General features: G+C 42.0%; 5 protein-coding genes, 1 non-coding gene and 1 pseudogene across 6 annotated transcripts; 2 read left to right on the top strand and 5 right to left on the bottom strand.

Moving 5' to 3' along the window:
* On the bottom strand, window positions 172-243 carry TRNAH-GUG. The gene has a single exon. It is a non-coding gene; the product is annotated as a tRNA-His (tRNA).
* LOC110261668 (histone H2A type 1-H) lies at window positions 7,200-7,692 on the bottom strand. Its single transcript, XM_021099840.1, has one exon. The coding sequence runs from the start codon at window positions 7,636-7,638 to the stop codon at window positions 7,252-7,254; it is 387 nt and encodes a 128-aa protein (XP_020955499.1). The 5' UTR covers window positions 7,639-7,692; the 3' UTR covers window positions 7,200-7,251.
* On the top strand, window positions 7,901-8,416 carry LOC110261672 (histone H2B type 1-K). The gene has a single exon (XM_021099845.1). It carries the CDS (start codon window positions 7,964-7,966, stop codon window positions 8,342-8,344), a length of 381 nt encoding a protein of 126 aa, XP_020955504.1. The 5' UTR covers window positions 7,901-7,963; the 3' UTR covers window positions 8,345-8,416.
* LOC110261674 (histone H4) lies at window positions 8,844-9,250 on the bottom strand. Its single transcript, XM_021099849.1, has one exon. The coding sequence runs from the start codon at window positions 9,209-9,211 to the stop codon at window positions 8,900-8,902; it is 312 nt and encodes a 103-aa protein (XP_020955508.1). The 5' UTR covers window positions 9,212-9,250; the 3' UTR covers window positions 8,844-8,899.
* Window positions 12,536-13,420, bottom strand: LOC110261666 (histone H2A type 1). The gene has a single exon (XM_021099839.1). It carries the CDS (start codon window positions 13,389-13,391, stop codon window positions 12,999-13,001), a length of 393 nt encoding a protein of 130 aa, XP_020955498.1. The 5' UTR covers window positions 13,392-13,420; the 3' UTR covers window positions 12,536-12,998.
* On the top strand, window positions 13,660-14,494 carry LOC110261670 (histone H2B type 1-J). Its single transcript, XM_021099843.1, has one exon. The coding sequence runs from the start codon at window positions 13,720-13,722 to the stop codon at window positions 14,098-14,100; it is 381 nt and encodes a 126-aa protein (XP_020955502.1). The 5' UTR covers window positions 13,660-13,719; the 3' UTR covers window positions 14,101-14,494.
* On the bottom strand, window positions 21,001-25,605 carry LOC110261662 (annotated as a pseudogene).

The following is a 26,147-nucleotide window of genomic DNA, read 5'->3' as shown; positions in this document are numbered from 1 at the left end:
TCTTTGGGACTTCCAGCCAATGCCAGCAGGAATGTGGGGCTTGCCTATGGTCGGGAAGAATAACATTGGAGAAAAACAAAAACCACGGACACCTTCTGTTTGACCGGCCCCCACAGTGTTAAAACAAAAACAAAAAACCACACGCAAAGTGTGCAGAAGGGGTTAAGATCTTGCCGTGACTCGGATTCGAACCGAGGTTGCTGCGGCCACAACGCAGAGTACTAACCACTATACGATCACGGCAGACGGCTGAAGTCTCTTCCCTTTGCTCCTCCCTCTGCTCTCTTCTCGGGAACTTGCGTCATCCAGAGAAACAGGCACCTCGTGTTTCCATGCTAATTTAAAGGTGCCTTCTTAATTTACTGCCTTATTCTGCTCCTTCATTTCCCAATATTTTGGTCCTGGCAAACAAACCAAAGGAACAAAACTTGCTTCACTGCGTGGAATTTTCCCAACAAGGCTGTTCCTCTCCTGGGATTGGTAACACTTTCAAACTCTCTACTCGCTTTCGCTCCAATCCATGCGGGTCTCTTGCTTAGTTTTAAAAAGGATGGTCCTGGGATTCTGCGGTGGCGCAGCGGGTTAAGGATCTGGCGTTGTCACAGCAGTGGCTTGGGTTAGAACCATGGCCGACATATGTCGTGGGCGTGCCCCCCGCTCCCCAGCCAAAAAAAAAAAAAAAAAAAAAGCGTGGAGGAATGGAGAGGGTGTTCGTTCGAATCGAACCCTACCGGGTCATTTTTGGCTAAAATAGTCAGAATCTCCGGGTGCTTGGTGTAGAACCTGGCATCGTATCAGGTGCCAGAAGTGAGTTCAGGGGAACAGACGTGCCACTATCCTGACTGGGTACCCAGACTCAGCCCGCCCACTTGAAACTGTCAGAAAATGTTTATTGTTTTAGGATGCTCAGACTCACTGAAACTTCTTTTTTTCCAGTTGACCTAGGTGGTCAGTGGGGGAGAGGGGATCGTGCTTCTTGTTGGCCTGGAGCTTTATGCGCCACCCCTACCCCCTCGCAGACAGCTCTGTGAATTTGCCTTCGAGAGTCAGGGTCCTGGAAGTGCTCTTTCCTTGATACGGAATGGATTTCACTTTTTCTCTTTACCTGGTTAAATTTCATTCAAGCTTCAGCTCTCCGCTGAATTCATCCCGAAGCTTTTCCTGACCGGACCCCTCCACACAACGGATTCCTCCCCGTCCTGGTCAAATTTTTTTTCTCTGTTCCATGATCCTTTTTTTTTTTTTTTTTTTTTTTACTTTTCCTTCAATGCCCCTTTATCAGTTTCTTATGATGTCTTAGTTACTGGTGTTTTTTTTTTTAATTAATGTTAATTTCCTTCCTCTCTTTCCTCCCCAACTCTGCTCCAGAAAGAGGTAACTGTCCTGTTTGTCACCAGGCCTCCACAGTTGACAAGCTCTTTATGAATGTTGTTGGGTTGCAGAATGAATGAATGCATGGAGATTCCAGTGCAATGCTTTATGCAAGCAACTTCCCCCAACAGTTTGTGGCCAAGCACATGACTTTATTTTGTATGAAGGATGAGTCTCAGATTAGGGCTGTGGGTGGAAAGAAGTGACAGATAATGAAAGCAAAGGGCTTCTGAATTACTTCAGCAGCTGTCCCTACGAAGCTTCTCAGCAGAGCCAAAACGATGTCTTTAATTTTCTGCAATTTTCTTTATCTGCTTTCTTCTAGATCACACAAAGCCATCCTAATTACCAGCAGGTTTGCTGAAGAATTATTTGCTTCCCTGTATTAATTCAGTTAGAGAAGAGACCTAGGGATTTTCTTATTCTCAAGGAAATGAGCTCAGTTAAGTTGAAGGAAAGGAAATGCAGCCCAGACAGGGGAATGGGGGCTGCTTCAGTCTCAGGCCCTTCCCAGCTGGACCTTTCCTTTTCTTTCACTCAGGGACTCCCCCTCACTCTATTTAGAAAGGTGCTGTGGACACAAGTGCTTTTAGGCATTTTCTGCTGGGATGTTTTTGGATTGATTTCCATGTGTTTCTCTATAAGAGAGAAAAGCTAATCCTATATGCTAGTCCTTGATGTGGCACAGGCCTAGAAAATAGCCTTTTTTCTTGTGCTTTTTATTTCTGAGGATTTTTGTCTGACACATTTGCTACAGTGATTCTGAGGAGGATAAGGGACAGAGTGGCCTAATCCAACCTTCCAGCTGTATGTTTATCAAAGCCATGAACTTTTCTAATTCTGACTTTCACAAATTTTCTTTAAAAAATAAATTTAAGGAGTTCCTGTCGTGGCACAGTGGTTAACGAATCCGACTAGGAACAATGAGGTTGAGGGTTTGGTCCCTGGCCTTGCTCAGTGGGTTAAGGATCTGGCATTGCCGTGAGCTGTGGTGTAGGTTGCGGAAGTGGCCCGGATCCCACGTTGCTATAGCTCTAAAGTAGGCCGGTAGCTACAGCTCCGATTCGACACCTAGCCTGGGAATCTCCATATGCTGTGGGAACAGCCTAAGAAATGGCAAAAAGACCGAAATAAATAAATAAATAAATAAATTTAAAACTTAACTCTCTTACTCAGGGGCATAACTCCAGCAACACTTCCCTCTCTCTTTCCTATATTATTTTAAAAAATAGGACCTACTGTATAGCACAGGGAAATCTATTCAATATTCTATAATAACCTATATGGGAAAAAAGAGTGGATATATGTATATGTATAACTGATTTACCTTGCTGTACACCTAAAATTAAGACAATATTTTAAGTCAATTATACTTCAATAAAATAACTTTTAAAAAAGTGTCTTGGAGGTCGCTTGTGGTTCAACAGGTTAAGGATCCAGTCTTGTCACTGTGATGGCTTGGGTTGCTGCTGTGGTTTGGGTTAGATCCCAGGCCCGAGAACTTTCACATGCCACAGGTGGGTTTCCCCCAACCTCTCCCCACCCCAATCTCTGTAGGATCTTTCCTACGAGCTTTTATTTCTTTCACCTGAAATAAATGTTCTTTCGCTCTCACTTACCCTTTGAGCTACTGACACTATTGTCCTTCAGTTTATGGTCATATTTCCCCAAGGCAATGTGTACCATATTCCATCATGCTACCCTCAGCAGCTCTTGGATAATTTGCAAGCTCAGCTAGCTTTCCATGGACCCCATCGTGAAGTCCATGCCCTGCCATTTGGGTATTATGACACGTAAGAGCCACTGGTCTGGTGTTATACATGGCAGACAGACAGGCTCTAAGGAGACTCACAAAGCTCATGATGAGTATCATATCTGGGGATTTAGAATAAGGCCAAATATTATTCTGATGACAACTATTATTTATTTGAAAAGTAGTTGCTGACATCTACTGAACCATTTTAGTTATTGAACACCTGACAATGGGACAGCAAGTAAATATGTGCCCCTAACTATTCACCAGAAACTGAGTATTCTATGATCTATTGAATTACAAAGATGGATACTCACAGTAGAATTTCATTTTAAAACAAAATTCTATGGACAGACCAGATCTGAGATGGCTGAATGGCATGCATAATGCTCAAACTCCTGTGCTATCTGTTCCTACTGCTTTGCTGCCTCTCCTTCAACTCTTTCATAACCTCTTGGTAAACTCTGACCAGTTAACAAAGGATTAACAATTATGTGCCTGTTTTGATTGGCCTTACAGAGCATTTTAATACTGTAGAACTGGATAGTTGTGCACTACAAGTTACACCTTCACTTAGAGATGGGAAGCTTTAAGAGAGAATAAGGCAAAGAAATCCTCCATGTCAGAATTTTGGATGGTACATCTGGTTGTCCACTTCCTATGGCAGGGAATCTGGCCTGATGCAAGAAAAGCAAGTCTATATATATCTTTACTAATTTATAGTCAGTGACTAATGAGTTAGCCAGCTAGTGAAGGACATGAAATATGTGAGTAGAAAATTGTTATCATGTGTGTCTTGTGGAGTGTGATATAAATGGACAGTCAATACTATGTGTTACACCTGAATGACCACCAGAGGGCTTCTACCATGAAGGAGGCTCTAAATAACCTGATAGAAATGATGAATTATCTGTGGTTATCAATCAATCTCTTTCCCCAACAAATCAGTGATTGCACAATTGTCCATGTACAAATTTTTCAACATAGCCCTTTAACATTCTGTGACCTGGAGTTTGGCACTTGCCATCTGCCTCTACATGGATTGAATCATGAGACACTGCAGATGCTGACCCTCTGAAAAGAGCGCAGGGTGGATGGAAATCGGGAGTGAGGCACTCTGTCCTCTGGGAAAACTGGCAGAACAGGTTTTAAGATCAATATTTTCAGAAGATTTTATGAGCCCAATTCTTGCTTCTCCTCATATCTAGAAAAGCACCAAAATCCTTCATAGTGACCCCTGCTCCTGGTGACTAGTCGTAACCTTCACGAGACTAGAAGCTACCATCTATAAAAAGGTGTGCTTGGTTGCATGTACGTCCCCCTTCACCAAAATCACACATATACTGACATTTCCCTCTGCCTCTCTGGAGTGGTATTTCAGGGCTGTCTGAAATGCAGCCCCCTCAGGCTACAGGCCTTTTTGCCCCCCAAAAACCTTAACTCTCAACTTTAAGTTGTGCATATTTTTTTTCAGTTGACAATTCCTACTCAAGTATTTACACACCTTAAACCAAAGTCCATAAAACCAGATAGTTAAGAGATAGTCATGTGTGGGATCTGTGTTGAGGGAGCTAATGTCTTGATTTATAGCTTTACTCATCTCTTACAGACTGAGAATCTGATTGAATTATATTGTGCTTTCTTGTCTTACTCAGTTTGGGCTGCTATGACAAATATTATAGACCGGGGCGGGGGGCTTAAACATATTTCTCACAGTTCTGGAATCTGGAAAGTCCAAGATCAAGGCGCCAAGGAAGGTCTGCTTCCTGATTTGTAGGTGCTGCCATCTCTGTGTGCTCACATGATTTCTTCTTTGTGGGCTCCAGGACTGGGTGCAGAGATTCTGGTCTCTTCCTCTTATAAAATTGTGAAGCCCACTGTGAGGAGTCTACCTTCCTGTCCTCCAAATACCATCACATTGGGGGGATAGGATTTCAATATGTAAATGGGGGAGAGGAGAACTCAAACATTTAGTCCCATAGCATTTCTTTTCTTTACTTTTTTTGGTCATGCCCCTGGTATGTGGAAGTTCCCTGGGCTAGGGATCAAACCTGAGCCACAGCTAAGAGAGGAGAGAATCCTTAACACAGACAACACACAGACAATGCCGAGTCCTTAACCACTAGGCTACCAGGGAACTCCCAGCATTTCTTTTCTAAACTGTAATTGCTATGATACCCATCTCAAATGCATTCATGTTATATTATATATGTGGTCCATAAGTGGTCTGTACTGAGTAGCTCTTCCATGTTTTCTTTGAAGGCTCATTCTTTTTCCTCTCCTTCTGGGGCCTCAACTATTCATTCTGAAGCTTTGAAACTTTCACATTATGGTACAAAACTGGATTATTTCCCAGGACTGGGTAAATGAAGTGATTGCTTGGATCTGGAGAGAAGGCCAGTGGAAGATCCACTCATATTTCTTATAGCTGTTTTTATAGCACCTTCCATTTGCAATGATTGAGGCATCTAAAACTCTTTAAAGAACATATGAAATTAGTAAAGATTTTTAGAAAGTTCTCTTATATCTCTTAAAAAAACCCCACATATCTCCTTTAAATTCCCCCATGAAAGTAAAGAAATAACACCACCTATGTATACTCAAGTTAGTTTTACAAATACCATCACAGACATTACTCAACGTTGATATTTATATTCACCTTAATGTCTGTCATAGACATGGAAATGCAGTATCCAGAGCTCCCACCAAGGGCTTGCTGCCCAAGTGCAGAGTGCAATTTGTAGATCAGCAGCTCTCAGCTCCTTCAGTCTTTGGAGTTGCACAGCTCCACCCTACTCAAGGCACCCCTTTCCTCAGGGCAGTCCACATCAGTGGCAGAACGAAGTGGGGGAAATAAAGGCTGATCCAGGGATATTTTCACCCAATGTGAGGCAACCCTGACAGGCCACATAAACTCCATTGCTTCCCACATTATTTGTCTGGCCTGTATTGTGATTTGACCTTCTCCTCTGTCCAATCCTAGTTCCTCCCTCCCTTCACACAAATTGGCCCCTAATAAACATCTTGCACCCCAAAGTCCATCTCAGCATCTGCTTCCTGAGAACCCAACCTATAGGACTATACCACTATAATTTTTTTCTGGGGTAGCTGGCATTTTATCATTTCATTCAGCAGGGCTTCTGCAAGCAACGACTAGGAGGTGCAAATGAATCCTGGATTGAATTATGAACTATATTCTCTTAAATCTTCCAGTTTTTGAACCACATAATAAAGTCAATACTATTTTTATGGTGTCCTTAAAAAAGTGGGTTGGGTTTTAAAGCTTTTTCTATCTAACTAATCTGTATTACCAAATTTCATCATCTCAGAAATAAGGGTTTTGAGCCTGATTGCTATTGCTTATACGCATCAATTTACACACCCAAATTTTTCTGCCTTAAGACTTTTTCATTTTCAGTTCCTCCGACTTGACAATACTCCTTTCTAGCCAAATCTTTTTTTTTCAGTTTATGTCAGGCCACCTAACATCCTTAAAGTGGCTTCTCTACTTTATTATATCTAAAATAGGAATCCCCATTATATGCTATGGCTTCTCTATGTACTTTACAGGACATATGTCACTTTACACACCACATATTTACACGTTTATGGCTCCCGCACCTACTTGCAGGGAGGTAGAACTTTCTAGGTTGCATTAACTGTTGTATCGAGTTACCAAATTTAAGAATGCATTAAGTGAACATAATAGGGATAAGAATTTACTGAAGACTTAGGATATTCTGCATGGATTTTAGTCAACAAACTCCCACTAGAATTAAACTCTAAAGAGTATAAATGGCTGAGTAGACCTGAAAATTTTCATCGTTTGAAAAAAAACTGCTTTGCTTAGGTCACTTAATCAGAATGTTCCTTCAGAGCTGTTCCACCTCCCAACTTCTGAACGAAACTTTCCTGGACATACAGTCCTTTGTCAGTTTCTAAGAAGTCCTTTCAGTTTAGGCTACATTCTTGAAGTCACCACTGGAATTTCTCTACTCCCGCCCAAAATTGAGAAGCGCGCTGATGCCTTGGCAAAAACACAGCTGATTAAGTGTAGCAGCTTTTTCTGAAAGCGTAAGTGGCTCTGAAAAGAGCCTTTGTTTCCTAGCTTTTTCTGACCTCATCCCTCATTTGGCTTTGTGGTGGCTCTCAGTCTTCTTGGGCAGCAGCACCGCTTGGATGTTGGGCAAGACACCGCCCTGAGCGATAGTGACCTTGCCCAGCAGCTTGTTGAGCTCCTCGTCGTTGCGGATGGCCAGCTGCAAGTGGCGCGGGATGATGCGCGTCTTCTTGTTGTCGCGGGCCGCGTTGCCCGCCAGCTCCAGGATCTCGGCCGTCAGGTACTCCAGCACCGCCGCCAGGTACACGGGCGCGCCGGCGCCGACCCGCTCGGCATAATTGCCCTTGCGGAGCAGGCGGTGCACTCGACCCACCGGGAACTGGAGCCCGGCCCGCGAGGAGCGAGTCTTGGCCTTGGCGCGAGCTTTGCCTCCCTGTTTGCCTCTTCCCGACATTATAGCGACAGCAGCTTCACTTGTGGTAGTTAGCAAAGCGAAAGTCCAGGCGCGGCACTTTTTATAACCCTTATTGGGCGCGAAGAAGAATGCGTGTCATTGGTTAACATTGTGGCTTAATTTAACCAATGAAAACGCGAGTTTGGGACTCTTGCGTTCTGATTGGACAGAACTAATTCCTGATACTATCTCGAAACGGCCGCCAATGAGACAAGGAGCTGGAAGTCGCCTAATTTGCATCAAATGTTCTATATAACAAGGGCACTTTAGAGCGTGCTTACTTTTCGCTACCTTTTTGTGAAGAAGGTTTTGAAGTCTCAGAATCATGCCGGAACCAGCGAAGTCTGCTCCTGCCCCGAAAAAGGGCTCTAAGAAGGCCGTGACCAAGGCGCAGAAGAAGGACGGCAAGAAGCGCAAGCGCAGCCGCAAGGAGAGCTACTCGGTGTACGTGTACAAGGTGCTGAAACAGGTCCACCCTGACACAGGCATCTCTTCTAAGGCCATGGGCATCATGAACTCGTTCGTCAATGACATCTTCGAGCGTATCGCGGGCGAGGCGTCGCGGCTGGCGCATTACAACAAGCGCTCGACCATCACGTCCCGGGAGATCCAGACTGCCGTGCGCCTGCTGCTGCCCGGGGAGCTGGCCAAGCACGCCGTGTCTGAGGGCACCAAGGCTGTCACCAAATACACCAGCGCCAAGTAAATTTACTAAGTAGTGAGAATTTTTAAGCTTAAGCCCAAAGGCTCTTTTAAGAGCCACTAAATTGCCAATAACAGAGCTGCAAGTACACATTGAATCTAGGTTTAAACTTGTTGGCGTGAAAATGAATCCTGTTGTATTAGGTGGACTCAAATTCCAGGCGCTGGTGCACTTGTTCTTTTGCCCAGCATTTCAAGTTTTTCCCTCACTCCACTTGGGGTGGCACAATGCCCAGACTTCCCGGCCCGCCGAAATAGTCTGCAGGGCTCACCAAAAAGACTGGGGAAAAGATTTTGTAAAAATGTGGTCATTCCTTCAGTTCCTGACCTTAAGCTCTTCTACATTGCAGGGACCTCTAAGCTCAAAACAGGGTTACAAGCAAGACAACTCTAACGCGCATTTACTTAACAGGTTTTACCGGTGGGGGGGTTATTATCCCAAGGTCAATAGTTATTTACGCTAGTCTACCCCAGATAGTCACTTCAGCCCTTTCCATGATAGCTTGGGGGCCCTAAAAAGGGCCTTTTAAAGCAAATAATCAGGATCCCAGGTTTCCTTTTAGCCGCCGAAGCCATAGAGGGTGCGGCCCTGGCGCTTGAGCGCGTAGACCACGTCCATGGCGGTGACGGTCTTGCGCTTGGCGTGCTCGGTGTAGGTGACGGCGTCCCGGATCACGTTCTCCAGGAACACCTTCAGCACCCCACGGGTCTCCTCGTAGATGAGGCCGGAGATGCGCTTGACGCCGCCGCGCCGGGCCAGGCGCCGGATGGCGGGCTTGGTGATGCCCTGGATGTTGTCTCGCAGCACTTTGCGGTGGCGTTTGGCGCCCCCTTTGCCTAGGCCCTTTCCACCCTTTCCGCGGCCAGACATCCTGAGGAAACCAGCGAGCTAAAGTGCTGTTAACTGCTGGAGCTTCCATTTAAAAGTATCTTCTGCGGACCAGATTGAAAACTGAAAAGCTGTGGCGGGAATTCCTCTGCATTGGGGGAGGGGACCTAAAAAGGAACCCAGGGCGGTGCTATTCCTTTTTGTTCTTTTTCAGTTAATTCTTTTGTTTCCTCAATACGTAGTTTCTTTTCCCCTCCTTTTCTCATTAGTTGTGTTTCGATCCTTACCCTCATGAAAAAACAGAACTTTAATATTGTATTGATACATAAAATAGCACAGAGAATAAAGTATTCTGATTCTCTACCTATATACGGTATTTTCCTTTTCTAACAGTATTTGCATAAGATTAGGCCAGTTTGTGAAGTTTTTCTCCTTGATATTATGGGGGGAATATACTAACTTTCTAGAAATAGAACAAGATGGGATAATAGAGAATTTTAAGATTTTCCAGGTATATTGCCATATTCTCTTCCACCAAATGGGTATCAATTTTCATTTTCCATAAATTCCCATTAATTTACTGATAATGAATAGAACCATTAAAATTTTTTAAACTCTGTTAACAATCCAAACTTGATTTCTTGTATAGAGAGTTAACTTTTAAAAAATTAACCAGGTGTATGATCAGTATAACATATTAAATATTTTCTCCACTGATTTGAGAAACTTAATTGATCCTACATTGAATATTTTACTTAAAATTATTTCTTGAGTTTTTATTGTTCTGCTGATCAGTCTATGTGTAGTGCTTAAGGCTTTTAATTATTTGTAATGTTGAAAAATATTTTAGTATTTGGCAGTGAATTCCTACCTCATAATTTTTTCTTTCAAATAATTTCTCTTATTATACCATTCTTGAAAAATAAATCATTTTAACTAGCTGCAACAAAGAAATTCTTTTAGTACCCTTGGTAAAAACTGAATTAAATTGATACATTTATTAGTGTGTAAACTTGTTTTTTAAATACTATGTACTCTTAACCTGAAAAATACAGAATCCAGGTTTTTAAATGTCTCAATTTTTCCTAGGTAATATATAATTTAATTTTTAAAAATTCATTAATTAGAATAGCAATTTGTCATCAGTGAACAAGTAGAAAATTCAAATGCAGGGAAAAGAAAGTATATTTCTGTCTTTCTAAGACACCTTTATTAAAAGAATGATATATTTCAAACATTCTTGCTTGTATATACTCAATTTTTAAAATATACAGACAATTTTACTATTGCTTAAATTTAGAAATTTTAGTCACTTCTTTCAGCATTAGCATGTAACACCCTTGTCATTCAATGATTTTCTTGAAATCATTTATTTTCAAGAACGTTAGTTTTGGTGAAATAACAATTAAAAAAAGAAAGTTAGTTTTAGTAAGGTTGTATTACAGTATTTTCAAAATAAACTATAGATTTTGTAAAAGAAATAAAACTTTAAAAAATGGATTAAACCAACAGGAACAAAATTCAGTATATTTTATAAAGTGGGTACATAGGTTAATTCAACAAGTTCATTTCAAAGCAAATTGAAAATAATAGCTTTAATTCTCCCTGAGAGTCCCTTTCTTTTCCTTTTTCTCCTTAAAAATTTCTTTCTTTTTCCTTTTCAAAGGTAGGTAAATCCTTTTAATGGCGTTTAAGCCCTTTGCCAGCTTCTCAACTCAGGAATGTTTCTCCAAGGAACTTGGAATTTTCTCTTGGAATGTAATCGGCAAAGAAATAGTGCTCTATTTCCTGGTTTCCTTCCTAATGTCACTTACCTGTTTTTAGTGAGATTAGATTTCTTTCTCTCTCTGGAATCACTTTAAAAAGCGATATATATTGAGAATGGTACCCTAAATAGGGATTAAGTTTATTCAATAATTTTTTCTTCTTTTGTTTTTGATTATATTTTCCTAACAGTTAAATGGAGTATATTTTACTGACCCATTTCTGCTTTAAAAATCAGTAAAATTCCCACCAACTACTAGCTTCCCTCCCTATAAGATTTCATGAGTTTTTGCATAACACCTAGTGGTTAGCAATGGATGGACAGCTGAACTTCGTCAGATTCTTTATAATTCTTGAAATTAATAGACAGTGTTTATTCTATAAAATACAGTATATTATTTTATAAAAATATGGTGCTATGTGGGCTGTTTTCTAACCTAGTAACTGACTTAACATGTCGAGACAAACAGCTCAAATCAAGTATCGTTCTTTGTATCTTTGTGTTCTTTCACAGTTGAGTGGTAAATATGCCACCCCAAACTATGCCTCTTTGTCATAGGGTAATTTTGAATTATTTTTGAGTAACAACATAGATAGGAAAATCTCTGAAAACAATAGAACATTTTTTCTAAGAGACACATTTCTAGAGGAATGCTCCATTTGTTTCCATTTCCATACTAGGAAGAGCAGGGTGATTCTAAATCACTAAAGAATCTTATGGGAGAAGGCACCAATTTTGATCTGCATAGCAAATCTTACCTTTCTTTACCAAGCTTTTTTCTGATAATTTATCAGAAACTGATAACTAACTGTTCTCTCCCTGCTGGCACCCACCATGTCTGTCCGAACGCCCCCCCAAATATCCTCATACATCTTTCTTTTGTCTTTAGCCAAGGATGGTAGGTAAGGTGATAGCTTGGGCCATCTTGAGTTTACTCATTTCCCTTAAGTATCTCTCATGTATACATGAGGTATTCATGTTAAAACAATTTTGGTTGTTTTCCTCCTGTTAGTTTGTCCTTTATTATAGGGAGTCTCAGACGAGAATTCAGAAGAGTAGAGAAAATTATTTTCTTCTCTCCTACACACAACATATCAAATCCGTCAGCAAAATATTGGTTATATCTGCAAAATGTATCCTTACCTATTGTCTATTGTCTCCAATTTAAGCCAAACCACCATAATCTCTCAAAAAGACCACTGCAATCACCTTCTAATTTATATTACTTCTAAACATTGTATTCACCATATAGCTGCCTTAATGAACTTTTGAAGAAGTGTAAATCACGTTATGCCATTCCTCTGTTCAAAACTCTTAGAATGATTTGCAAACTTATATCATGGCATATAAAATCCTACATGATTGTAGTCCTACATGACCTGACCTCTGATTATGAACTCACTTTCTACCCTTGCTTTCTCTGTCCTTTATCTTGCTTATACATTCTTGGTCTTAAACTTAATTAACTTCCTGAAACTTGTCTTTGCTTAAATGTTTCACGTATGCCACTGTTTCAATCGGATATAGTGTGGGCCCAAACCTAACGACCGCTGGCTATCCCTAAGAGGACAGAGAGACACACTGGGAAGGTGGGAGATTGAAGATATGCTGCCACAAACCAAGGAATTGTTGGCAACCACCAGAAGCTGGCAAGTACAGAATGATTCCTCCCTCAAGACTCCAGCAGGAACCCTAGCAGCACTTAGATTTTGAACTTTTGGCCTCCCGAGTCGAGAATTTGTTTAAAGCCGCTCATTTGTAGTAAACAGTTTACAAGCCGCCCTAGAAATAGTCTCTACTCCCCGCCCCAAACACTCAGCTGCCCGTCTTTCCACAGCCAATGAACCTAATGTGTCATTATGAAGTCATTTTACTTTTTAATTCAAATATGAAGCCTTTTACCACACTTCGACTTGACCAAACTAGAAGTTAAGGAAATTTTCACATTAAATCTCTTTTCATCTTCCCAAACAAGATAGATGTTAAGTTCTTTTCCAGAAAATGTGGGTGGCTCTGAAAAGAGCCTTTGGTTTGGTTTGATGCGTGTCGCCGAAATCTAGGCCATTACTTGCCCTTGGCCTTGTGGTGGCTCTCAGTCTTCTTGGGCAGCAGCACCGCTTGGATGTTGGGCAAGACACCGCCCTGAGCGATAGTGACCTTGCCCAGCAGCTTGTTGAGCTCCTCGTCGTTGCGGATGGCCAGCTGCAAGTGGCGCGGGATGATGCGCGTCTTCTTGTTGTCGCGGGCCGCGTTGCCCGCCAGCTCCAGGATCTCGGCCGTCAGGTACTCCAGCACCGCCGCCAAGTACACCGGCGCGCCGGCGCCGACCCGCTCGGCATAGTTGCCCTTGCGGAGCAGGCGGTGCACTCGACCCACCGGGAACTGGAGCCCGGCCCGCGAGGAGCGAGTCTTGGCCTTGGCGCGGGCTTTGCCTCCCTGTTTGCCTCTTCCCGACATTATAGCGACAGCAGCTTCGCTTGTGGTAGTTAGCAAAGCGAAAGTCCAGGCGCGGCACTTTTTATAACCCTTATTGGGCGCGAAGAAGAATGCGTGTCATTGGTTAACATTTTGGCTTAATTTAACCAATGAAAACGCGAGTTTGGGACTCTTGCGTTCTGATTGGACAGAACTAATTCCGGACATTTTACTTGATTAGCCACCAATCAGACAAAGTCTTTAGCTAATCACCTTATTTGCATAAGAGATTCTATATAAAAAGGACACATTGTGTGTTCGTCATAGCGGTTTTCATTTTTCCTGGAGGCATTTTTAGCTGCTTTGAATTATGCCTGAGCCAGCAAAGTCCGCGCCAGCTCCGAAGAAGGGCTCCAAAAAGGCTGTGACCAAGGCGCAGAAGAAAGACGGCAAGAAGCGCAAGCGCAGTCGCAAGGAGAGTTACTCCATCTACGTGTACAAGGTGCTGAAGCAAGTGCACCCGGATACCGGCATTTCCTCCAAGGCTATGGGCATCATGAATTCGTTCGTTAATGACATTTTCGAACGCATCGCTGGCGAGGCCTCGCGGCTGGCGCATTACAACAAGCGCTCGACCATCACGTCCCGGGAGATCCAGACGGCCGTGCGCCTGTTGCTGCCCGGGGAGCTGGCCAAGCACGCCGTGTCCGAGGGTACCAAGGCTGTCACCAAATACACCAGTGCCAAGTAAACAGTGAGTTGGTTGCTAACGATCCTAACGGCTCTTTTAAGAGCCACCCACACTTTCAGAAAGAGAGCTGGTGCTTTTTACTTTTGCGCTGGGCGTTTGTAATTTTGGTATTTAGTCGCCGAGCAGAACAATTTCTTGAACAGTCTTAAAGAACTTTCTGTTCCCAAAATAACAAGAGACCACTAACAGGAGTAACGTTATCTGACCTTGGCAAAGCTCGAGCTCCTTGTGTAACCTCATCCTGAGCTTTTCACGGTTATTTAGGAACTTAAGTATATTTAAAAGGGCTCAGCTATCAGTTCTGATAGATTTTACAGCTAAGTAGTGGAAGTAAAATCAAAAATTTCCCGTAACTTGTCGGACAGAGCTGGAGTCCTACCTACCCGGGTGCAGAGGTTGGCGCCGGCAGTTAAATTTGCCGCGATCAGCGCCGCCCTTCTCCACGGCCTGTCTGGTTGCCGGCATCCCGGAAACTAAGGGGTTTCTGTGCGCTGAAAGGATCCCCTTTCCGCCTCTCTCAGACCAGCGCACACAAGTTCCTTGAGTAAAAGATTTTGTGTAGACCATTCTGCTTTTCATTCTTTTTTTTTCTCTCTCCAGAATGAGATTTTCTATTCTCGAATTTCTCTTTGACGAGAAAGAAATGTAATTTTCAGCTTGAGGAGTACAAACACTTTTACTTTTAATTAGAATATTGATTTCCACTTGCTCTATATCCGTATAATGGGAGACGTTAAAAGACGAAATGAAACCGATCCCGGCCCTAAGGGGCTACTGTGCACAAAAGCCTTTCTGCGCCCCCCATTTCTTTGCTGCAGGGGAATAGGCTTCAGCCTTGACCTTCAGTGGTTTCCAAAGGGCAGGTTGAAACCGTCGCTAGTCAAGAAAGGGAGAGGATGCAGAGACAATGGAGGAACAATGGAGAAACTATAGCGCAGCCTTGTCTCACCAGAAGAGGAAACAAAAATTTCTCAGTCAGTACTCTTTGACAATAAAAGTCTCACTACTGAATGCCACCTCCTTGATTCACCAGGCCTAAACTGCAAACATACAGTCACTCAGTGGAGAAGAGACATCAAGAATGTACCAGACACATTCCTTGTGTAACCTGATACTTTTTCACCTCTAAGGCTCAGTGGAGAAAACAGAAGAAATCTGAATTAAAAAATAAATACAGGTGTTTTCTTCATGTTATCAATCCTGTGATATATTAGAATATTGAAAAGTTGACGAAAATGTATTTTCTTTATGAGAAAATAAAGGGTCCTGGTTTCTCCTCCAGGAGTGCATGGAACAATATCTTTTAAGTTCTGCAGAACTAAAATCCCCAACAAATGGAAGGTGTTAACTTCTTGATGAAGCCTTCTTCATTTCAAGACTACTAGAACCAGTCCCAGGGGCCAAAAACACCAGCTTTGAAGAGGAATACAAGCTTTCATCTACTCTGATTTTAATCTGTGGCCCTATTTTCCACTCCCAAACTATCAAACCATCTGTTCTTGCTCAAAGGAGGGAACACAGCCTTTAAAGCATTAGTCTGCTGTGGCCTCCTTTGCCGGCAAAGCAAAAAAGCTATTTTTTTCCCCTTCGCCTAAAACTTTTGTTTCCACCTATTTGGCACTAGTGGTCAGAGGCCCAGTGGCAACAGAAACCTGACTCTGTGGGGTCTAATGAAGGCAGAGAAGCCTGAGGGCATTTATCTCAGGCTTTCTTCTGAAACAAAAATCAGATTCTATTTTAAATTTCCTTGGTTGGCATTTCAAATCCTATTTTGACTTTGCCCGGAACGGGTGAAGGAAACTAAATCCCACATCATTCAGGTTGTCATAAACAAGAAGCTGACACCAAACAAGCAGTCATGCTTCTCTAGATTATAGCTGTTCAAAATTCTGTGTCTCTTTTAGGTAAAAAGCCAGGATCCATAAAGCATTTAGAAGCTTCCACTATGGCTGTTTTTTTGGTTTAGGTAGTAATTTTAAAACGAGTTTAATTTATGTAAATAAATTACCTAGTTTATCTAAAGTGGATCTAGATTTAGCATGGTAGTGATGTCTAAAAGCGATTAATATTTTGTGAAATCCCTTGGTCAGATATACTCTTTCCCTTTGTTGACTCAAGCCTACCCATATTTCAAGGCCCACTTCACTCTTGGCTGCTCTCTGAAATTTCTTCCCTTTTTTGAGCTTTTTCTAAGTTTGTCCATCATTTGGAAACAGCCTCCATAGATTCTTGTATATCTATTTGAGTTGCTACTAACTGGTTTGTTGTATGTTTCCATATAAAGAATGTACCCTCATTATGACATGAGAACTAAAGGAAGAGTGAAAGTTCTTTTCTGACGTCATCTTCATCCCACACTAATGGTAACGGAGTCCTGTAAATAACTATCTCTTTGTGTCGCCTGTCACATGAGCCCCATCGTCTCCATTAATCCAAATAATTAGATGAAAATTTCAAAGCTTAATACTTTTTTTGATTGTTTCTTTCCCTTATAGGATATAAAAATCAGAATAAAATTTGTGGAAAAAGGAAAGGGATTGGAAAGAAGGCAATCGTCTATCCTCAGATGAAAATTTGTAAAGATAAAATTTTTGAAAACTACGAAGTTGAAAATGTCCCAGCCAACTCATCTATTACTCAGAAAATTAAACCTTCGGACTTCCCACTGCTGCTTAGCGGTAACAACCCTGACTAATATCCCTGAGGATGTGGGTTCAATCCCTGGCCTCACTCAGTGGGATCCGGCTTTGCTGTGGCTATGGTGTTAAGGCCAGCAGCTGCAGCTCCAAATAGATCCCCTAGCTTGGGAAATTCCATATGCTTCAGTGTAGGCCTAAAAAGAAAAAAAAAAAGAAAAAAACCCTTAAACTGCCTAAGAGATAAATAAACCAGGTAAATAAAGTTTCGTCTTTTGGGTTGCTTGAACCTTGCTAGAATCCCGTTATGAATAAGGGGAGGATTTACTCCTTTGCTTGAGAAACTAAATGCTATCAATTTAATTCATTGCTAATGAGCTTCAGAAAAAGTGGTTCAAATCTAAACTAAGATAGTATGCCATTTGAAAAAATGTACATTGTGATTTTTGTTGCTCAGAATAATTAGAACTAATTGCCAGGTCTTCCCCAGAGGTCGCAAACCAGAATAATTCCTTGACCATTGCCTTAGAAGAATCCACTGTAAAGAACTTTTTTTCCAGGTAAATTAAATGATTATATTTCCTTTCCTTACTGCACACAATTGTTTTTAAAAACTAATGTACAGTGGTTATTGAAATAAGATACCTATTTCCTCAGAAGTTAACAGAGACACCCTGTCAAAGGATTAGTGGCCCTACGAGCCACTTATGGATGAAGCAGAGATTTTTCCTCACTGAGATAGACACTTATTCTTGATTTAGATGTGCTTCACTCTCTGTTATGCTGTTGCTATCAAGAATATCTTTGGGCAGTTCCCTTTGTGGCTCAGCGTTTAAGGAACCGACTAGGACCCATGAGACTCCGGTTGGATCCCTGGGTTAAGGATCCAGCATTGCTGTGAGCTGTAGTGTAGATCGCAGGCGGGGCTCAGATCCTGCGTTGCTGTGACTGTGGTGTAGGCCGGCAGCTATAGCTCTGATTTCACCCTTAGCCTGAGAACTTCCATATGCTATGGGTGCGACCCTAAAAAAGAATATCTGTGGATTTGTTGACTATATACCTCGTATCTCACCAGATTTTTTTTTTCTTTTTAACAATGCATCATAGTGAAAAGGTAAGGCAATGCAAAATATCGATGGGACCTAGCGTCTTAATGTGTACCACATCCTTCATTAATAAAGAAACAGCCTTATCCATTATTGGGAGACTCAGCTAGGAGTTTGACACATTATTAGAGTCTTGTTCAGTTGGATGTTGTATATGTGCTGAACAGTGACAAAGAATCAGTATAATTTCTCCCATTGTCAAAATACACTTGTTAAAGAACTAAGAGGTAGAAAAGGAGCAGTAAACTCTGCAATTTGCTTAATAACCAACTTGGCAGTGTTTTATTTTCCATCCTTACATCTCAAAGCTCACTCTACTGTGTTTATTTTATTTTCATAAATTTTAGTATCTAAAGGAAGATTGACCAAATCAGGAAATTTCAGTCAAAATCCTAATTTTGGAATTTGGAAGATAATTCTAACATTTATTTGAGGATCAAACTTGTAAAAAAAAAAAGTCAAAGAAACTTGTGATGAGATAGGACATGATTAATGATTAAAAAAAGACTCATAGAGCTATACTACTGGGTGATATTGCACGGAGATGGACACAGTTGCCAACTGAATTAGATAGAAATCCAAGGATCACGTCTAATTTTTTGCTGAACCTTTAGAAATGAGAGAGGCGAAGAAAAGATAAGCTGTTCAAAAATTTATCAGGACAATTGGTTATCCATAAGGGAAAAAAAAGACACTTCAATGTAAAAGGAAAACAATTAAGAGTTTTTAGGAGGTAAGATAGGAAAATATCTCACTGTACCAAAGGATTTCTTTCTTCCTTCCTTCCTTTCTGTCTTTTTCAGTCCACACCCACAGTGGCATATGGAAATTCCCAGGCTAGGGGTTGAATTGGAGCTGTAGCAGCTGGCCTACGCCACAGCCACAGCCACAGCAATGCTGCAGCAACATCAGATCTGAGCCTCTTATGTGACTACCCTACAGCTCATGGCAACGCCAGAGCCTTAACCCACTGAGCAAGGCCAGAGATGGAACCCTCGTCCTCATGGATACTCTCAGGTTCCTTTTGTTTCTTGTTTAAGAAATCCTTTGGGGAGTTCCCGTGGATTTCTTAAGAAACAAAAGTACTAACCAGAAAGATAATAGTGTTATTTATACTTCATTTGAGGAAGTATTTTCTTTTTAAGCTATTTTGCAGCATCAGAATTTCTTTGATCTTAATTTGGAAAGGGAAGAATATTACTGAATATCAATTTTAAATGAGGTTGAAAAGTCTATGTCTACTAAAATCTGACCTTCACATCACCTGGGGTCAAGTTTTAGTAGGTTCAAACCTGTCTTCTCTCTTTCCTTCTGGTAGCTAGTGCGGAACAATTAAATTGTTAAGATTTTCTTTTTTTTTCCTGTTTGTCTATAGAGGAAATGTGTTATTTATTATCATATGAGAAACTAAGATTTTCAGAATAAAAGAGATTCAATTGTTAAAGCAAAAACCCTTTTGACTTAAATTTGAATGGAAAATAGCGGTATTTGGTATCCCCCCCTTTTTTTTTAGAAAACAATTTTTCCCCTAACCCTTTTCACAGAAAAGGTCTACAAGCAATGACAATCCATGGACTATGAGAATTCCCATCACCCAGATTATAGTTTCTCAATTCCTTTTCCAAAGAGCAAGTTGGAGATTTGGTTTAAGCGTTAAGCATTAAAATAGATTCTAAAGACATAGCAACCAAATGCCATTTTGCATTATCTACTGGAATCCCAATCAGGCAAAATCATTGTAAAAAAAAATTTTTTTTTGAGGCCATTGAGGATTTTTTTCAAGTACCAGATATTGAATAATATTACAAATCATTAAAAATCTTTTTTCTTAGGTGAGAAAATATTGTATTTTGTTTAACTCTGTATCTGTTAGCAAGTTTGTGAAAATCCTCATGATTGAAATTACTTTTTTACGATTTCTTTACACTGTCGCCCTACCCCTCAGTGTAACTGTGGATAATGAAACAACAAGGCAAGATATTGGTAGTTGTTGAAGCATGAATGATAGGCCCTTGGAGGTATGTTATTCTCTTCTGTGTACTTTTGTGTATACTTCAAGACGTCCCTAATCCCTTCCTTGCCTCCCTCAACTTCCCCCAAAATACAAGCTTTTAAAAAACTTAACCCACTTAGAGAACATAATTCCCTTTTGATCAAGGGTGACAATGAGAGGGATCAAGTGCTGGCAAAGAGAAATTCTAGCGCCTCAACTTAGGGAACAGAGAGGTCATTTGCGCAGGGAGGAGTTCACGGCCTCCAGGGTCCCCTTGTCCCGCTCCCAGGCTTGACAATCAAGAAACGCTATCGCCATCTCGTGGCCTTGTGAGATACTGTAGCTAAGGTTGTGCTTTGAGGTTTCTTTTAGGCAGCCCATTGTTAGGGTTTAATAATTGCTGTCCTGCTTCAAACACAGCCCTCATCTGCCAGTCCCCATCAATAACAGAAAGCAACGTTTATCAGTTTCCCGTGTATCTGTCTGGAATTTCTTCATACAAACGAAAATTTATACATATGGATTCTCTTTATCCCCTTTAAATCAAAAGGCCAATGGCTATGTTCCTCTTGAGATTCTGCCCCTTTCTTTTCTCATTATCTAGCTTGGAACTCTTTCCTGTTAGTATGTAACATAGAGTGGCTGAAGCTTCTCAGCAGGTGCATCTGTGCCAGTGACTGGAGAAGGGTAACCTAAGGCCAAACTGTTCCTATACTGGCTGCATCTTCTGTTAAAATAAGCCTGATGGTCATTTTTGAGAGGACGCATGGGCCTATTTGACTAGCTGCCCAGGGGCTGAACCTGATGGGTAAAGCTCTGGGGTGGCTGAATTCCTGCTCCCTTCCTGGGATGGGACCTCCATGCTTTGTAAAGAGGGACACTGAGGTCCCAATGTGAGTATTTGTCTTGTCAGTGAGGCCTTCTTTGATTGTCATTTTTTTTTTCAGGGCCACACCCATGGCATATGGAGGTTCACAGGCTAGAGGTCAAATTGGAACTGTAGCCGCCAGCTTATACCACAGCCACAGCAATGTGGGATCCAAGCCGTGTGTGTGAACCACACCATACCTCACTGCAATGCTGGATCCCTAACCCACTTAGCGATGCCAGGGTTTGAACCTGCGTCCTCATGGATACTAGTCATTCATTTCCGCTGAGCCACTCCATGTCTTTTTTTTTTTTAATGAAAACAGTGCTGTTATTGAGTTACTTTTTTAAAAAGAATAACTTTAATAATTCTAAAGCCATTTATTGAGTATTTACTAAGTGCCAGCCACAATAAATACCTGTTCTCATTTAATCCCAGCAGCCCTGTGAGGTACTATTACTATCCCCACTTGCAGGGGATCATCAGAAAAAGGAAGCCGCCTGCCCAAATTCACAGTTAGTAAAGTGGAACCCAAATTTGAAGCCAGGTGGTTGGGCTCAGAGCCCGAGTTTCTAATAATTTCTCAGATTACCCCTCACTAATGTTCCTGGCTTGTAATTGTCCACCTGGGTCTGAATGCAGCCACCTCACCAGACTTCACAGCCTTCCAAGTTAGGGCCCAAATTAGCTGCATTTTAGAGCAAAGGGCCTGGAACAGAAGCAGGCTCTGGGAACCTGGTGAGCAGAAGGATGCATGCACAGATGAATGAATTAGTGCCCATGAGGCTCCACTCACCCCAGATGAGCCACTGGCAATTGCCATTGCTTTAGTTGCCCGTACCACATGTCACAAAACCTGAAGCCTCCAGAAGCACTTTCCACTCCTACCTGCAGCCCCCTGCCTGGGCTCCATGGATCAGTGGCCCCAGCACAGCCAAAGAGAGAGCCAGAGCTGCAGCCAGAGCCCGGCCCAGGGCTTTCATCACCTTCCACACTGACTCTTACAGCCTGGATGGGTGGGAAAGACCCGGAAAGGACCTTCCACCTGGCTTGAGACCTTGCACATGTGACATTTACAGATGGGACATGGCCTTGTAGACCAGGGAGGTCCAAGAGTTGTGTCCCTGCTAAGGGAACCACCACTATTGAGAGCCTCTGGAGGCCAAGGGGGTGGTCTCTATAGACACATGGAAAACCCTGTAAATGGGTCATTAGGGATGGGGCTGACCCCCACAGGCGATGAGAGTCCCTTATAGACACAGGCCGCCATAGGCCGGTTGACCCCATAAATGGTGTCCTGCAATTATGGTCCCCAGTCACTGCAGGCCAAAATAGACTTTTTAGACCAGTGGGTCCCCAGGGGGTGAAGGGGTCTACAGCCCAGTGGGGGCCTACATAAAGGATGTGGGCCAGGCTGGGTCTGGCCTGGATGGTCCAGGAGAGACCCCTCTAGCCAAGGGCCAGGTGGGACTCAGGCCTGGAGCCCATAGACCCGATTGTCATTTTGATAATTGAGCTACCCCATGTAATTTCCAATTCCTATTTACTATACTTTTCTTCTTAATATGTACCAAGATCTGACATGCTGTAGACTTTTTTTGGCATGTGAGAATTTATTACTATCCTGCTTTTACCATCAAAACTTATGCTCTTGGTCTTTCCTTTTTGCCTTCATAAAGGCCAAAAGAGAGACACTGGCTACTTGGGCAACCTGGACTCCAGGAATGTCACCAACAGCATGACCTTGGTGACCAAATCTAGCAACCAGAACTTCATCATTTTCCTCAGTGAAGTTCAAACAACCATCATTGGGTACAAAGGCTGTAATTTTTTTGCCATTCTTGATTAGCTGAACCCTGACACACTTCCTGGTGGCAGAATTTGGCTATTTAGTTTCAACCCCTACTTTTTCAAGCACAATTCCCTTGGCATGAGAAGCACTTCTAAAAGGATTGGCCTTCAAGGCTGTGCCCAAATGAACTTTCTTATACTGTTTATTGTGCCACTTACGGTCCTGTCAGTGGCTATGAAGCTTCCTGGCAGTATGAAGACCGTGACACTTGCCCATCCTGCCAGCGCCACGGGCCTGAGCAAAAGTGATACTTTTGCTTACTATCTTCACCATACTGCCCTCTTCAACAAAATGTAAGTCTTTCGAGAGATGTATTTTTCTGTTTTGGTCGATTTTAATCACTATTGCTACTGGATACCCAACTTCTAGAACAGGGCCTGGTGTCTCTGAAAAAATGGATGAAATCATATTCCTTGGCTCCATTTGTTAAATGGGAGACCCTCAAAGAATTTTCTTTACTTCCTTGGGTGGATGATTCAGCAGATCAAAGACAAAGTCTCATCACTTCCTGATATTATCTGAGAGCTCTTTCTGGTTGCACTTCCAGTTTTCTCTCCCATGCAAAAACCTTTGGTTTTGCTAAAACTCAGCTTGCTTCTTCTTCCTGAATCTTTTCATTGATGATTATTGGCACATACATTATTTTATTTTATTTTTATATGCCAAACGAGGTAAATGATGCTTTATGTATGTCGCTTCAAGATATCCTGCCCTCTCTGAATCTCGAACTTAGGGCCATTCCGTTAGGAAAGACATGGCAGCCTAATTGGCTTCAGGGGTTGAGGCTAACAGGAAATGACAAATCCCCCTTCCCTCAGAGTAATATTTTCTGGATTAACATTACTCCCAGAAGATAAACACTGGTGTCTAAGGACTTCACAGGAGCCCACAAGGCTTCCACTTCACCCCTGCAGTTACAGGGACCTAACACTAGGGGCGGTGCTGCTCATACCAGTCTCAGCTCATTCTGCCATCGCCACCTTGGAGACTTATGATTCGAAACAACTGTGTTCCCCTTGGGCTAGTCTTTTTTTCCTTCTGCTCCGATTTTCTTGAACTCCCTGCCTTCCAAAATTTTAATCACTCTTTCACTGCCCATAGTTTCCCCTCTAGCCATAGTAGATGGAGCATCTTCTCTAGTCCAACCAATGAAGGGTTGAATTACTGCCAAACTTGTCTCCAGCCTAAACTCCTCCTTACTTTAAATCTGCACTTGCGACCCTGTGGCCTGAGATACCTCTCATGATAGTTCTATTCTGAAACAAGCTCGTTATCTAAATTCTTTAGGCAGCTCACTCAGGGGAAAGGCAACAAGAAAAACTTCCTGAGTGGTTTTTTTTTCTTTTCTTCTCGGTCTTATTTTTAGGGCCACTCCTGGGGCATATGTAAGTTCCCAGGCTAGGTGTCGAATCTGAGCTGCAGCTGTCAGCCACAGCAGCCGAAACACTGGATCAGACCTGCCTCTGCAACCTACGCCACAGGTCTCAGCAAGAACGTGGGCTCCTTAACCGCCTGAGGGAAGTCAGGTGTAAAACTTATGTCCTCGTGGATACTAGTCAGGTTCATTACCGCTGAGCCACTGAGGGGAACTTCACTGAATGTTGTTTCTTAAAAATAATCAGCCTAAATTAATCCTTGCCGCAAAGATACATTATGGGCTGGCAGATTTTGCTCCCTTGCAATAACATGCACACTTTGTATATACATGGGAGATACTCAGAAAAACTGAGTAAAAAAATCCCTGAAATGGCCTAAACTGCTACATTAAATACTATTTTCAGCTAAAGACAAAAATACGTTGGAGGTTGGGGAGGCCAGTTATAGGAGGTTATCAGGAAAAACATAATGAGCAAGGGTAAGGTTCATATGCAGATTTAAGGTGGGTAACTTCTCCCTTAATGAGTGTTTCTCTTCCTGGTACACAGAGAGAGAGGAGACACTCTTACAAATTGAGGCCTCCCTTATAAATGCAAAGTTCTCATCAAAGAGTAAATTCTACTGTTTTTAAAGTATCTCATGCGTCTGTGTTTTTTTTTTCCTCTCTTAACAAAAATCAACTTAAAATAATCTTTATACCAAACAGGTGTGTTTTGGGGTGGCATATTCTGCTATACCGTCACTTGACTGTGGAAAAATCTACTTCTAAGCTCACTCAGTTTGTTGGCAGAATTCCTGCAGCATTAGGGCTGAAGGCACAGGCTATTTGCTGGTTGTTAGCTGGCAGTATTTTTCAGTTCCTAGGGGCTACCTGCACTTCTTAGAGGTGCCTGAAGTTCCTTGCCAAGTGGGCTTCCCTCCTTGACCGTTTACATCATGGAGCCAGCAAGGATACTCTGTAGAGTGGGACTACTAGCAAGACCGAGTCATGTATAGTTCAGTATAATCACAGGAATGGTCCAATCAGCTTTGCCATAGTCTATGAATTAGAAGTAAGTCATAGGTCCAACTCACACCCAAGGGGAGGACATAGGCAAAAACTGAACACCAGGATGTGGGGCTCATGTCAAAATAATTATGCTGAATGGAAGGAGCCAATTAAAATAAAGTACACAGTGAATTGTATTTGTACAAAACTGTAGAGGATACAAGCTATACTTTAGAAAATGCGAAGTGTGGATCAGTTGTCCCATGAGGATGGGGGTCAGAGAGGGGAGGAGGAAAGAATTGCAAAAGGGTACAATGAAACTTTAAGGATGATAAGGTCACTATCTTGATTGGGGTCATGGTTTCATGTGTAAACACATGTCCAAACTCATTAAAATGTACTCTTTAAATACATGCAGTTCATCATATGCTAATTATTTATACTTTAATAAAGATGCTTTTAAAAATAGAAGTAACATTCAATCCTGCAGTCATATTAAAATATATTAGGAAAAAAATGCCATATAGCTTTTGGAAATTAGTTATGAAAAGTCTGCAGTTAAGGAACAAGAAGTTGAAATCACAAGTGGAAATGATGCCTGCAAATTGCTCCCAGGAGAACTTGTCTAGGGTCTACTCTGGCTTATAAGAGTCTCTTTCTCTTTCTCTCTCTCTCTTTTTTCATTTTAGGGCCGAATTCTCAGCATATGGAAGTTCTCAGGCTAGAGGGTCGAGTTGGAGCTGCAGCTGCCAGCCTATACCACAGCTCACAGCAATCAATGCCAGATCCCGGTCCACTGAACAAGGCCAGGGATCCAACCTGAATCCTCATGGATGCTAGTCGGATTTGTTTCCACTGTGCCACTACAGGAACTCCCAAGAGTCTCATCTTATGCATAGTCAACGATGTCTGCTTCCTAGCAGGCCAAGAACATTAACAAAAAATATGAGTACCTCAGGGAAAGAGGATACCCATTCTGTTTGGAGAACTTTAGCAGTGATGTGGTAGAATGAAGAATATGTATGTAGTGTCTATTATTACAAAGAAACATTTCAATCTCAGAATGGGGTAAACTATTGCTTTATTGTTTCCTTATGATCAATTTTCAATCCATTTTTTTCTTTATTTTAATTTCAATTCGTTTAAAGTCACGCTCTCCTTTCCATGTGCCCCTCACATGAGACGTCTTCATTTCCAAGTTCTCAGGGATGCAGTGTGGGAATATCC

This window comes from Sus scrofa, chromosome 7 (assembly GCF_000003025.6).
Source record: "Sus scrofa isolate TJ Tabasco breed Duroc chromosome 7, Sscrofa11.1, whole genome shotgun sequence".
NCBI classification, from domain to species: domain Eukaryota; kingdom Metazoa; phylum Chordata; class Mammalia; order Artiodactyla; family Suidae; genus Sus; species Sus scrofa.
The sequence above is the reverse complement of the archived record's forward strand: the minus strand, read 5'-3'. Positions and strand labels throughout refer to the sequence as shown.